Source organism: Papio anubis, unplaced genomic scaffold (assembly GCF_008728515.1).
Source record: "Papio anubis isolate 15944 unplaced genomic scaffold, Panubis1.0 scaffold921, whole genome shotgun sequence".
In the NCBI taxonomy this organism is placed as follows: Eukaryota; Metazoa; Chordata; class Mammalia; order Primates; family Cercopithecidae; genus Papio; species Papio anubis.
In genome coordinates, this window is record NW_022169461.1 from 16,880 (window position 1) to 31,323 (window position 14,444).

At 45.6% G+C, this 14,444-nt stretch overlaps 1 protein-coding gene across 1 annotated transcript; it reads right to left on the reverse strand.

Annotated features, from left to right (window-relative positions):
• Positions 1-3,467: 3,467 nt before the first annotated feature.
• On the reverse strand, positions 3,468-12,255 carry LOC101009538 (dehydrogenase/reductase SDR family member 4-like; the record flags this gene model as incomplete). Its single annotated transcript, XM_031662729.1, has 6 exons — positions 3,468-3,988; positions 4,686-4,741; positions 5,197-5,331; positions 5,628-5,652; positions 5,777-5,853; positions 12,154-12,255. Coding segments are annotated over 6 exons (510 nt in total), but the record flags the coding sequence as incomplete, so codon positions are not given.
• Between the last annotated feature and the right edge of the window lie 2,189 nt (positions 12,256-14,444).

A 14,444-nucleotide genomic window follows, 5' to 3' on the forward strand; every position in this document is an offset into this window, starting at 1 on the left:
CTTCTCTGCTGCCCTTAAGATTTTTCCTTCATTTCAACTTTGGTGAGATCTGGCAATTATGTGTCTTGGGTTGCTCTTCTCGAGGGTATCTTTTGTGGCGTTCTCTGTATTTCCTGGATTTGAATGTTGGCCTGCCTACTAGGTTGGGGAAGTTCTCCTGGATGATTACCCTGAAGTGTTTTCCAACTTGGTTCCATTTTCCCCCTCACTTTCAGGCACCCCAATCAGGCGTGAATTTGGTCTTTTTATAATCCACTCACTTACGGGCTTTGTTTCATTTACTTTTCTTCTTTTCTTTGGTTTCTCTTCTCCTTCCATTTAGTTCATTTGATTCTCAATGTTGATACTCTTTCTTCCAGTTGATCCCGAGTCGGTTACTGAAGCTTGTGCATTTGTCACATATTTCTCGTCTCATGGTTTCATCACTTTTCATTGGTTTATGACCTTCTCTGCATTAATTATGTATCATTCTTCCACTTTTTTCCGTTTTGTTTTAACTGCGCTGGGTGTAATTCCTCCTTTAGCTCTGAGAAGTTTGATGGACTGAAGCCTTCTTCTCTCATCTTTCGTCAAAGTCATTCTCCGTCAGCTTTGATCCATTGATGGCGATGAGCTGCACTCCTTTGCTGGGGGAGATGTGGCTCTTATTTTGAATTTCAGCTTTTCTGCCCTGCTTTTTCCCCATCTTTTGTGGTTTTATCTGCCTCCTGGGTGTTTTGATGATGATGGTGACGTACTGATGGGGTTTTGGGTGTAGAGTGTCCTTCCCTGTTTGATAGTTTTCCTTCTAACAGTCAGGACCCTCAGCTAAGTCCTATTGGAGGCAGAGGTCCACTCCAGACCCTGTTTGCCTGGGTAATCAGCAGCAGAGGCTCAGTTGAAAATGCAGAAATCCACCCGGTCTTCTGTGGCTGGCTGGGAGTTGGAGACTGGAGCTGTTCCTGACCGGCCATCTTGCTCCAGCCCACGGGTCTTGATTCTTTTATCAATTTGCCAGTCTGTGTCTTTTAAATGGGGCATCTCTCCCATTTACATTTTAAGGTGTATTGTTGTGTGTGGCGAGGCGTGATCCAAGCCTGCCTCAATCCCAGCACTTTGGGAGGCGAGGCGGGTGGATCATGAGGTCAGGAGTTCAGAGACCATCCTGGCTAACAAGGGGTGGCTCCGATCTCTACTAAAAAATACAGAAACTAGCCCGGGCGGTGGCGAGCAGCCTGTAGTCCCAGCTACTCCGGAGGCTGAGGCAGGAGAATGGTGAACCGGGGCCGGAGCTGCAGTGAGCTGAGATCCGGCCACTGCCTCCAGCCTAGGCGACAGGCGAGCTCTGTCTCAAAAAGAAAAAGTATTTGTGAATTTGAAGTCCTGTCGTTATGATGTTAGCTGGCTATTTTGCCCATGAATTGATGCAGTTTTTTCACGGCGTTTATGGTCTTTACAATTTGGCATGTTTTTGCAGTGGCTGGTACCGGTTGTTCCTTTCCATGTGTAGTGCTTCCTTCAGGAACTCTTGTAAGGCACGCCTGGTGGTGGCAAAATCTCTCAGCATCTGCTTGTCTGTAAAGGATTTTATTTCTCCTTCACTTATGAAGCTTAGTTTGGCTGGATATGAAATTCTAGTTTGAAAAATCCTTTCTTTCAGAATGTTGAATATTGGTCCCGACTGTCTTCTGGCTTGTAGAGTTTCTGCTGAGAAATCTGCTGTTAGTCTGATGGGCTTCCCTTTGTTGGTAACCTAACCTTTTTCTCTGGCTGCCCTTAACCTTGGTGAATCTGACAATTATGTGTCTTGGGGTTGCTCTTCTCAAGGAGTATCTTTGTGGTGTTCTCTGTATTTCCTGAATTTGAATGTTTTTTTCCCTCTCTTTGTCTCTAATCTTGTCTTCTCGCTTTATTTCATTAATTTTATCTTTAATCACTGATATCCTTTCTTCCACTTGATTGAATGGGCTATTGAAGCTTGTGTATCCTTGGCCAAGTTCTCCTACTGTGGTTTTCAGCTCCATCAGGTTATTTAAGCTCTTCTCTACACTCCTTATTCACACCCACCTGTATGAGGTGTCTCTCCACCCCTACTGGGCAGTGTTTTTCCGTCAAGCTAAACGGGAGTCATGGGCCTACTTGAGGGAGTAGTCTGTCTGTTATTGGAGCTCCAACGTCCTGCTGGGAGAGCCACTGCTGTCTTTAGAGCTGTCAGGCAGGGACACTGAAGTCTGCAGGAGCTGTCTGCTGCCTTTTGTTCAGATATGCCCTGTCCCCAGAGGTGGAATCTAGAGAAGCGGTAGGCCTTACTGAGCTGCGGTGGGCTCCGCCCAGTTAGAGCTTCCCTGCCACTTTGTTTACACTGTGATCATAGAAAGCCTACTCAAGCCTCAGCAATGGAGGAGGCCCCTCCCCCCACCCGCCCCATTATGTGATGCAGTTTCCCCGCCGCCCTCTCTCCCTTACCGGTCAAGATCTAGCTCCAGCGGAGGATGCTCCAGGGACAGCGAAGGGCCGGGACTGGGATGCAGGGGCTGCCTTAGAGCCTGGATGCATGGGGTGGCGGGGTGTGAGGCACCGGGCTGGGGTGCACCGCCGGGAAGAACGCACTGGGTTTGGGATGCTGCCCGACTGGGCGTCCCATAAACCGGGGCAGTCCCCTACCTTACAACTCTCGGGTGAGCTCCAAGGTAGGCTTGGCCATGGCGACCGCCGCTGCTGAGGCTGCTGCACAGGAGCCCCCGCCGCATCCCACATCCCCACCGCTGGGGAGCGGTGGCACATGCTAGACTCGGCTTCAGTAAATCCCGGGCGCTGAGCGCTGCAGCAGAGGCGAGCCCGCTCCAGACAGGGTCGGTTGCGTGAGCGCTCCCACCCCGGGCCTTGGAGCTCCAGCTCCCACGCCCGCCCGGAGAGCTGCCCGACTGAGCATGCGGGCCGCGCTGGCTAGCCTGCTGAGACCCCACGCTCTGGCGCCGACATCTCTCGCCAGCTTCGGCGTCAGAGGCCCAGCGTGCGTCGCCTAGTGTCAGTGTCTTGGGGCGGATACAGCGTCCCCACTTTCCGTCTACTCAATACTCGGGCCGTGGGCAGAACCCATTTATTTTGTTTGTCTACCTGGGTACATTGCAGGGCGTTTCTCTATTCCCCACCGGCTCAGGACCCGTCCAGCTTGTCCTTGCTGACTCGGGAGGGAACTGCCGGGAGGGGAGGTGGCCTGATCTGGGAGGCAAGGGGCAGGGAGGTGTTAGAGTTCATCCTTCCCCACTCTCACCCGGCTGGCCCTGCCTCGGGGATCTCCGTGGCGTCCTGGGAGTTCCCGTGCCACCTTCCTTCCAGTTGGCAACTCTGCGGACACCTCCATCCCTGAACATCATGCTCAGGTCCTGGAGACAGGGAGGAGGCTGGGATCAGAGATCAGCCTGGCCAGACTTCTGCTCTCTCTACTCAATAAGCACCCACACTGAGAAATGAACACGTGGATTCGATTCAAAGCCCTGCAGTCATCTGCATTTTATTTGCCCCTAAATTACAAGTTGTTAATTTGCAACTCTGCTCCCTCCGCTCCAGGTTCTTTCTCTCCCATCACCCATCAAATTCTCCAGTGGCCCGGGCAAAAAATATCTGTTGGTCTTTGCCAAGGTAGACTCAGCCTTGTCAGCAGGCCTGTCCTGTGTTCTCAGGGGAGGCCTTTACCCAAGGCCACAGCAACAGCAGGAATCCCGAGTGAAACGCCACCTTGACTGCAGGGAAGGCTGCATCTTTTCACAGAGCAGAACTGATTTTATGAGGTGAACAGTAAGGTGAGCAGAGGTGGGAAAGGCCAGTGGATGAATGCAGGAACAGCACCAGGAGCTAAAGCCCAACTCTGCCCCGTGGGCTGTCGCAGGGTCCTCAAAGGCGGGACGGGGTTCCTCCACCCACCACCATTGTCTCCCCAGTGATGTAGCTGGCATCTTCAGAGCACAGGAAAGACACGATGCCAGCACAATCCTCTGGCTCACCTAACCTGGGGAATAGGGGAAGAAAGGAAGGGAGTAAAAATCAAACAGGTCTGGCCCCCTCACCTGGGACACAGGGAATGAAATTTGCTTAATCAAGAATTATCAGATGACTTTTCGGGATCAGTGTACAAGCTTTCCATCTATCAAAAAGTGTTACCATGAGGATATGCTGTTATAATTTAGTATAAGCATACTGTACTCGCAAAAAACCATTACCCATAATATTCAAATACTATAGAAACACACTGTTTTTTTTTTAGAGAGCTTAGGACACCAAAATCCAAAGTTATATAGGTAAAATGGTGAGCAATTATTTCATACTTCAAAAAAATGGTTTCACATGTGCACACACTAAAGTATCAGGGAGTCTGTGTGACAGTAAATGGTGTGTTTAAAGTGATTCCATTTGTACAGATTCAGCTTGCAACTTTTTCAGGAATCTATACTTGTCCCTTAACTCAGGACTTCTCCCAGAGCTCTGCACTGCTGAAACCCCGATGTCTCTGGGTTTACCTTTTGAAAGGGAAACTGACTTCTTGCTCAGGCCACTGCAGTGATAGTGTTATGAATTTGTGGTCTGTGAGGCAGAGGAGAGCCTGCCTGTGTTATCTGTGGGACTGAGACAGTGAACTGTGGGCTGCTAGGGACCAGACCTTTCCATCTTCATGCCTCTTAGGGCCCTTGATCCCATGACAGTTTTACCTTCTTATCTGCAGGATTTCTTTCATTCTTTCCTCTTTTTCCTTGTCCTTGCAGAGCTGCAGGAAGAAGGTTTAAGAGGAGGAAAGTGAGGAACAGAAAGGGAAGAAACTGCCTGTCCTCATGGCAAGAGAGTAAGGATGGAGAGACTTCCCTCTTTCACTTCCTATTTTTTTTTCTAGCTCCCAGCTCTCCCCACTGCCGTCATGTGTTTCATTTGTTTCAGGTTCTAGTGATGCATTTTGCTGCATCTCTCCAATTCTCATCCATGTATGGAGAGAGGAAACAGTGTGAGTAGAGTCTGAATACCTCAGTCTCCACCCTATACCTCAGGAAAGGTGTGATAGGAGTCTGGCTTGGAAAGGGCAGTTGGTACAGAGAGGGAATATGGAAAAGCCCAAGGAAGGAGAACGGAGTGGTTGAGAGTTCAGGAATCAGGTACTGGGCTTCCCTGTCCAAGAAGATGGATGCCTTTCAAGGGGTTCCAGTGGGATGCAGAGCTCCCCTTCCTCACCGTCCTGCTGAAGCTGGTCTTGATAAGTCCAGGTGCTAGGCAGTTCACCCTAATGTTCCTTGGGGCTAGCTCTATGGCCAGGGTCTTGGTGAGGCCCAGTAAGGCTGTTTTACTGACACTGTAAGGACTGAGGCCCTGGAGAGAGAAAACAATGGGTTAGACTCATAATTTCCAGGTCATTCTTGGTTCCTTTAGAACCAGAAAGGGCAGAGGGTACTCAATAGGATTACCTGTAGGAGGGGCATGGGGTGGAAACTGTCTTGTGGCTAAATACCTTCCCTAGGTTATGGTTTGTGGAGCCAGGCATATTTTGTGGGCAGGGGACTTGGTGGGTGCTTGATTCTAAAAGGGGACACAAACTTCTTTGGGTAGCTGGTAGGGTGGAAAGATGTACAGGATGGGATGGAAGGGGCAGTCAAAGGAGTTCTTACAGGGAAATGGACTGAAGGAAGGCTGCTATGGAGGCCACGATCACCACTGAGCGCCTTCTCTGGAAAAGAAGAGAGCTGGCCGGTCTTCCCATTATGGACCACTGCCCTCAGCCCGTGTGGGGTCCCATCTCACCCAGGCTCTCCCTCACTCTCTGTACCCTCGTTTCTCCATTTCTGGCACCACTGCCTTTGTCATCAGGGCTGGGGCCTTCACAGTGTCCAGAGTCTGAAGCCAAGAAGAAGGGAAACAGCATGAGTAGAAGAGCACTGGAGGAGGCATGGCAATGAGGAGTTAGAGTGGGTTCTAGGATGTTTTTGTCAGAGCTGGCCGAAGATCTTAGGATGATTCACCTGCATCTTGCACATATGAAGAAACTGAGGTTCAGGGCCAAGCTCTCACAGCTTCTCAACTAGATAATGATACATTAGGTTCAGATGAGAAAAAATGGAGCCTGGTTCATCTTGTTTTGTGACCAGCCAAGTATGATGTGGCCCAGAAGGGGCCTAAATCCTCAAGGCTCCTTTGGATTTGAGCTGTGTTTTCTGTGTTTCTTCAAAGTAGGGAGAGCCTGCAATTGTCAGCCTCCTGGACCTGTCTTAAAGTGTGCCATGGTTCTTAGGGAAAATGTGGCCTGACCTTGGATACCTGGGGTTGTTCTAGCACTTGTCTGGCTTCTGTGCTTAGGGAGTGAGATGCTCTTGGCCCTCTAGGATGGACTGCCTGGCTAGACCTGATTAGAAAGTGGGATCATGAGGAGGCACCTTCTGGGGAAGCTGGGAGACAAGGTACAATCACAATCCCCACATCCATAATCTAAAACAAATGTATGACCCCTGTTTACATTGTTCTAGACAACTGCTTATATTAAAATATTTCAATCTTACAGAAAAATTGGAAATAGAAGTACAACGAGTATCTTGATATCTTTCACTTAGATTCACCAATTGTTCACATTTTGTCCCCTTTGTCCTCTCTGTAGATCTGTACAGTTTTTAAAATGAACCACTGAAACTCAGTTGCAAGTTTTCTTTTTTTTTTTTTGAGACGGAGTCTTACTGTGTTTCCCAGGCTGGAGTGCAGTGGCGCGATCTCGGCTCACTGCAAGCTCCGCCCCCCGGGTTCACGCCATTCTCCTGCCTCAGCCTCCCAAGTAGCTGGGACTACAGGCGTCCGCTACCGCGCCAGGCTAGTTTTTTGTATTTTTAGTAGAGACAGGGTTTCACCATGTTAGCCAGGATAGTCTCGATCTCCTGACCTTGTGATCCACCCGCCTCGGCCTCCCAAAGTGCTGGGATTACAGGCTTGAGCCACCGCGCCCGGCCGCAAGTTTTCTGAAAGATTTTATATAATAAAATGAAAAATTACTAAGAACACAAATAAAAAAATAAAAATGTAAATTAAAAAAAAGAAACTCAGGGCTGGTCGTGGTGGCTCATGCCTGTAATTCCTGCACTTCGGGAGGCCAAGGTGGGTGGACCACTTTGAGGTCAGGAGTTTGAGACCAGCCTGGGCAACATGGCAAACCTCGTCTGTACTAAAAATACAAAAATTAGCCGGATGTGGTGGCATGTGCCTGTAGTCCCAGCTACTCAGGAGGATGAGACAGCTGAATAGCTGGAACCCAGGAGGCGGAGGTTGCAATGAGCTGAGATAGCACCACTGCACTCCAGCCTGGGGAATAGTGTGAGGCTCCATCACAAAAATAAATAAATAAAATAAGTAAACTCAGTTGCAGATATTACAATGCTCTATCCCTAAATACTTATCATACATTTCCAGAGAGTAACGATGTTCGTTTACACAACCATAATCTGTTATCACAACCAAGAGTCTGACAATGATGATAATGCTATCTAATATATGGGCCTCATTTGTCCCCCAAATGTGTGTTGTCTTTTTTAAAGTCCAGAGCTCAATCAAGGATCAGCCATTATGTTTGCATTTGATGTACTGTGATAGTTTAAAAGATATATAAAAGAAAAGTTATAGACACATGTCATTGTATTATGCTTTGCAGATATTGTGTGTGTTTTTTTTTTTTTTTTTACAAATTGAAGTTTCATGGCAACCCTGCGCTAATTAGAGCCATTTTTCCAATGGCATGTGCTGACTTTGTCTCTGGGTCACATTTCAGTAATTCTTGGAATATTTCAGACTTTTTCATTATTATTATATCTGTTACGGTAATCTGTGATCAGTGATCTTTCATGTTTTTATTATAATTGTTTTGGGGTACCACAAACCACACCCAGAAAAGAAGGTGAACTTAAGCGATAAATGTTGTACGTTCTGACTGCTCTGCCCTTCTCCTATCTCTCTCCCTCTCTGTAGGCCTCCATATTCCCTGAGACACATTTATATTGAAATTAGACCAGTTAATAACACTACAATGGCCTCTAAGTGTTCAAGTGAAAGGTAGAGTCACACATCTTGCACTTTAAATCAAAGGCTAGAAATAATTGAGCTTAGTGGAAGGCAAGCTGAAAGCTGAGGCAGGCTGAAAGCCAGGCCATGTGCACCAGTTAGCCAAATTGTGAGTGCAAAGGAAAATTCTTGAAGGAAATTAAAAGTGCTACTTCTGTGAACACATAAATGATAAGAAAGCAAAACAGCTTTATCGTTAATATGAGAGAAAGTTCTAGTGTTCTGGATAGAAGATCAGACTAGCCACAACATTCCCTTAAGCCAAAGCCTAATCAGAAAAGCCCTAACTTTTTAATTCTTTGAAGGCTGAGAGAGGTGAGGAAGCTCCAGAAGAAAAGTTGGAAGCTAGCAGAGGTTGGTTCATGAGGTTTAAGAAGCCATCTCTGTAACATAAAAGTGCAAGGTGGGCCGGGCGCGGTGGCTCAAGCCTGTAATCCCAGCACTTTGGGAGGCCGAGACGGGCGGATCACAAGGTCAGGAGATCGAGACCATCCTGGCGAACCCGGTGAAACCCCGTCTCTACTAAAAAAATACAAAAAACTAGCCGGGCGAGGTGGCGGGCGCCTGTAGTCCCAGCTACTCGGGAGGCTGAGGCAGGAGAATGGCGTGAACCCGGGAGGCGGAGCTTGCAGTGAGCTGAGATCCGGCCACTGCACTCCAGCCTGGGGGACAGAGGGGGGACCCCCCGTATAAGAAAAAAAAAAAAAAAAAAAAAAGTGCAAGGTGAAGCAGCAAGTGCTGATGTAGAAGCTGTAGCAAGGTATCCAGAAGATCTAGCTAAGATCAGTGATGAAAGTGGCTACACCAAACAACAGATTTTCCTGTAGATGAAACAACCTTCTAGTGGAAAAAGGTGCCCTGTAGGGCTTTAATAGCTAGAGAGGAGAAGTCAACGCCTGGCTTCAAAACTTCAAAGGACAGGCTTATTCTCTTGTTAGGGTCTAATGCAGCCAGTGACTTTAAGTTGAAGCCAGTGCTCATTTGTCGCCTGAAAAATTTATGGCCTACCCACTCTGCCCATGCTCTATAAATGGAAAACAAAGCCTGAATAAGAGTACATTTGTTTATAGCATGGTTAACTGAACATTTAAAGCTCACTGTTGATAGCTACTGCTCAGAAAAATATTCCTTTCAAACTATTACTGCCCATTGACAATGCAACTGGTCCGTCAAAAACTATGATGGAGATGTACAAGGAGATTAATGTTGTTTTCATGCCTGCTGACACAACATCTATTCTGTAGTCCATGGATCAGGGGGTACTTCTGACTTGCAAGACTTATTATTTAAGAAATACATTTTGTAAGGCTGTAACTGCCATAGATAGTGATTCCTCTGATGGATCTAACTGACACCTTCTGAAAAGGGGATTCACCATTTAGATGCCATTAAGAATATTTCAGGATTCATGGGAGGAGGTCAAAATATCTACATTAACAGGGAGTCTGGAAAAAGTTGATTCCAACCCTCATGGATGACGTGGAGGGGTTCAAGACTGCATCAGAGGAAGGAACTGCAGATGTGGTGGAAATAGCAAGAGATCCAGAAGTAGAGCCTGAAGATGGAACTGCATTGCTGCAATCTCACGACAAAATGTAAACGGTTGAGGAGGGCTTCTGTGGATAAGCAAGCAAAGTACTTGGGATGGAATCTATTTCTGGTGAAGATGCCACGAACATTGTTGAAATCACAACACGAGATTTAGAATATTACATGAACTTAGTTGATTAAGCAGTGGCAGAGTTTGATAGGATTGACTCCGATTTTGAAAGAAGTTTTACTGTGGGTAATGCTATGAAACAGCATTACGCTACAGAGAAATCTTTGTGAAAGGAAGAATCAATCCATGGGAAACTTCACTGCTGGCTTATTTGAAGAGATTGCCACAGCCACCCCAGCCTTCAGCAACACCACCCTAAGTCAGCCACCATCAATGGTGAGGCAAGACCCTCCACCAGCAAAAAGATTACAGCTTCTAAAGTCTCAGATGATTGTTAGCATTTTTTAGCAATAAAGTATTTTAAAATTTAGATACATATATATATTTTAAGAGATAATACTACTGCTCATTTAATAGACTACCATTAGATGACCATTATAGTGTAAACATAACTTTTATATGCACTGGGAAACCAAAAAATTCATGTGACTTGCTTTATTATAATATTGAATTTATTGTGGTGGCCTGGAACCAGACCACAATGTCTCCGAGGTGTGCCTGTACTTAGTGTAAAACTGACTTTCATATCGTCTCTATTCAGACTGTTCACAAAAGATGTTCCTCTATTTTAAAGAGTATAAGAATCTGGCTGGGTGCGGTGGCTCGTGCCTGCAATCCCAATACTTTGGGAGGCCAAGGTGGGGGGATCTGTTGAGGCCAGGAATTTGAGACCAGCCTGGGCAACACAGTGAAACCCCATCTCTAATAAAAATACAAAAAATTAGCCTGGTGTGGTGGCACATGCCTGTAGTTCCGGGTACTTTAGGAGCTGAGGTTGAACCTGGGAGGCAGAGGTTGCAGTGAGCTGAGATTGCACCACAGCACTCCAGCCTTGGTGACACAGTAAGGAAAAAAGAAAAGAAAAAAAAAAAAAAAAAAAGAAAAAGGCATAAAAGACAGTGCAAGACTGTCTAAGAAAAGAAAGAAAGAAGCCAACCTTAAATGGTTAGCAGCAAATCTTTGGGTAGTTTTGAAGAAAAGATGATTTATAAAGAGAAGCCATTTTGATGATAGTTCCTAAGAAGGAAGGTTTTGTTGTCATTGTTGTTGTTGTTGTTTTTAATATAGAGAAAAGGTCTCGCTGTGTTGCCCAGGCTTCGCTCAAACTAGCTCATCTAGAATCAAAAACTAGCTCACTGAAGAACATTTTGGCACTTTGGTCTTTATGTGTATGAAACACTAGTAAATAAATCACAGTATTTTCACAACCTGATACTTTAGTGTTGATGACATCTGATATAGTTGGTATGTTTGTGCCCTCTAAGTCCGATGTTGAAATGTGATCACCAATGTTCAAGGTGGGACCTGGTGTGAGGTGTTTGGGTCACGGGGGTGGATCCCTTATGAATGGCTTGGTGCCCTGCCTGTGGCAATGAGTGAGTTCTCACTCTATTAGTTCATTCCAGGACTAGTTGTTTAAAAGAGACTGGTTTCTCTCTCTTGCTTCCTCTCTTGCCATGTGACACCCTGCTCCCTTTTTCCTTCTGCCATGATTGTAAGCTTCCTGAGGCCTCATCAGAAGCAGATACTGGCACCATGCTTCTTGTACAGTCTGCAGTATTGTAAGCCCAAACAAACTTCTTTTCTTTATAAATTGCCCAGCTCAGGTATTCCTTTATAGCAACACAGAACAGACTAATACAACATCAGAGTAAAAAGCAAAACCATGGGAAATCATAAAAAATTAGCATTTCCAAATCATGTGGGAATATTAACCTTAATAAACAAAAACAAATATTTCAATTAAAACTTTGTAATTAAATATGTGTGAAATATATTACAAATATAATGTAATTATACATTTTCACATAAAACCCAATATTCTACCACTTGAATTTAGACATCCGGATCTCAGATTTTCTTGACATTGCAGCTAAACTACTACGGGTTTTTATTTTTTATTTTTAAAGGGTGTATGTTATAAAGTGGCAACTGGTCATTTCACCAGAATCAGTATTTTAAATAACTAGCAGCATTTAATATTTCCCAACTAATAAAAAAGATTACTTTTTGTCAGCTGAAAAGGGGACAGGTGGGTGTGTAAATTTAAGTGTTGTAGTTGTTGGCATATTAGCTGCTATGTCTCTGTTGGAAATCAGCCACGTAGAAGAGCATACTGGGGAAGAAGCCTGGGGAGGGGAGCAGACTACAGAGAGTGAAGAGCAAATATGAGCAGTCAGAACTAGGAGTAGCAGAAATGAATAAGAAGGGCAGGGATAGAAACCCCCTCCCGCCCTTTACCAGGTGTGCTCCACATGTGTGGCACATGGCAAAGAGTCCTCACATTTACACTGCCCTTGACAAACACATTCTAAAAGCAGACGGAGTTTGTACTGAATATGTTCTGAGGCCCGCCCCCTGTTGATTTAATCCCCTCTCACCTTGTCCCACACCTCCTCGGTCATATCCATTAGGCTTCCAAAGAAAGGGTTGACAGCAGCATTGGAGACTAGGATATCGATACCTCCATGAAGCTTCACAGCCTAGAGAGAGGGGGTGAGGTCTGGACTTAGGGCTGCAGTAAGTAAGGGAGGTGCATTTACCCATGTTGATAAAAACTTTCTTTTGAGTTATGCCCTGTGGGTCACGCCTGTAATCATGGCACTTTGGGAGGCCAAGGTGGGCGGATCACTTGAGCTGAGGAGTTTGAGAGAAGCTAGAGCCACATAGCGAGACCTTGTCTTTATATTAAAAAAAAAAAAAAAAAAATGACAAGAAAACCTTCCTTCTTAGGAACTATCATCAAAATAAGTTCTCTTTCTTAAAACATCTTTTTTTTTTTTTTTTTGAAAACTACCCTAAGATCTGCTGCTAACCATTTAAGGTTGGCTTCCTTCTTTCTTTTTTAGACGGAGTCTTGCTCTGTCACCCAGGCTGGAGTACAGTGGCATGATCTCAGCTCACTGCAGCCTTGATCTACTGGGTTCAAGCCATCCTCTTGCCTCAGTCCCCAAAGTAGTCGGGAGTACAAGTACTTGCCACCACACCCCGCCAATTTTTGTATTTTTTGTAGAGACAGGGTCTTGCCCTGTTGCTGAGGCTGGTCTGGAACTCCTGAGCTCAAGCCATCCACCTGCCTCAGTATCTGAAATTGTTACAGGTGCGAGCCACCAGGAAGTTTGTCTTATATTTTTTTGCAGTCTTTTCTTCCCACCTCCTATTCTTCTAAGGCTGTCTCTGACCCTTTGCTCTTTTCTTTACACTTGCCCTTTGGGAAGCTCCTTCATTCTCATGATTTCAAGTCTCACCTCAAAATCTATTTCTAGACCCCTCCTCTTCCTTTCACAGTGAGTTCCACCCCCATTTCTCCAAGTGCTTACTGTCCAGTTCTCCTTGAATAAGGTACCCTTATCTCAACGTCAATCTGTCCACACTTATCTAAATGGAAAAACGGCTTAAATAGAGCTGAAGAAAGTTACCCTGGAGGGGCCTTTGAGATCATCTATTCCAATGTCCTTAAGGTGGAGATGAAGAAACAGGTTCTGGGAATTTTCTCAAGATCATATAGTTCAGTAGTGACACACTGAGGCTAGCTAAGAACAGGAGGCCTGCTTATTCTGTGTTTGGGAAAGTGATTTGCTCCGGGCACAAAGCTAGTTAGCAGTGGATGAACTGAGGTCAGTCTCCCATTCTGTAGCACACCGCTAATTCATAAGAGCCCTCTGAAAGTGAGTTGGGGTCATTAGGAAACTGACTGCCCAGGAGAGCCATGATGGGAGAAGATACCAGCCTGAATTTAAAGCAATTCCATATTTAGTTATGATGTCATTTTCCCTATCTCTGTCTCTCTCTTTTGACCTGAAGGCATGAAAGATTCAAGGTATAAACTGACATTTAAACTGAGAAAGCCAAGAAAGGCAACATCTCACCTCCTTAGTAAGGTATAAGTAGGTAGTGAGGCGAGTGCTAGAGTAATGAATGGCCAAGCAGAATCTGCCAACAAGAGTTTTCAGTACAAAGCGACCCTGAAACCAGACTTTACATTTGCCCGGAACTGGCAATTTTGATGCCTTGGGCAAGTAGCAGTACATGGGCCCTTGGTCAACTTTGTGCTTCAGATCTGGCACACAGAGGGGTGTTACTAATAATGTACACCATCTGCTAGCTTTCCGTTTTAACTAATTATTCTTGTTAACTAGGTGCTAAGCTCAGTTGTTTCTAGACAGTTGAAGAAATGCCTGGGCTGTCAACGTGTAAATCTAATAAAATTTACAGTCATATAATCTTTTAAAACCAGTATTAATACTTTCCTGCACCTTTAAATTTTGGCATACAGCCCAGTCACCTGCCTTGGTTTTGTATAAGTCTCACCAATGGTCTTGTTACCAGGGAGGTGCAGAGTAAGTTAATAAGTGATGTGCGCTGTGCTGAGTTCACATGTTTTTGGGCTGGGTGAGGACAGTGGATTGCTCTAGAATCACCTGGAGACATTTTCTACTCTGCAGTATACCTCATGCCTGTAGTCTTAGTCACTTGGGAGGCTGAGGTGGCAGGATTGCTTGAGTTCAGGGGTTGGAGGTTACAGTGAGCTATGATCATGCCACTGCACTCCAGCCTGGGAAGCAGAGTGAGGCCTTGTGTTTGGGAAAAAACAAAGTATCTAAGTCTTGTTCTAAATTGTGTGATCACTACACTAAAGCGGTTAGGAGGTGTTTGCTCTGTGTTCTGATAG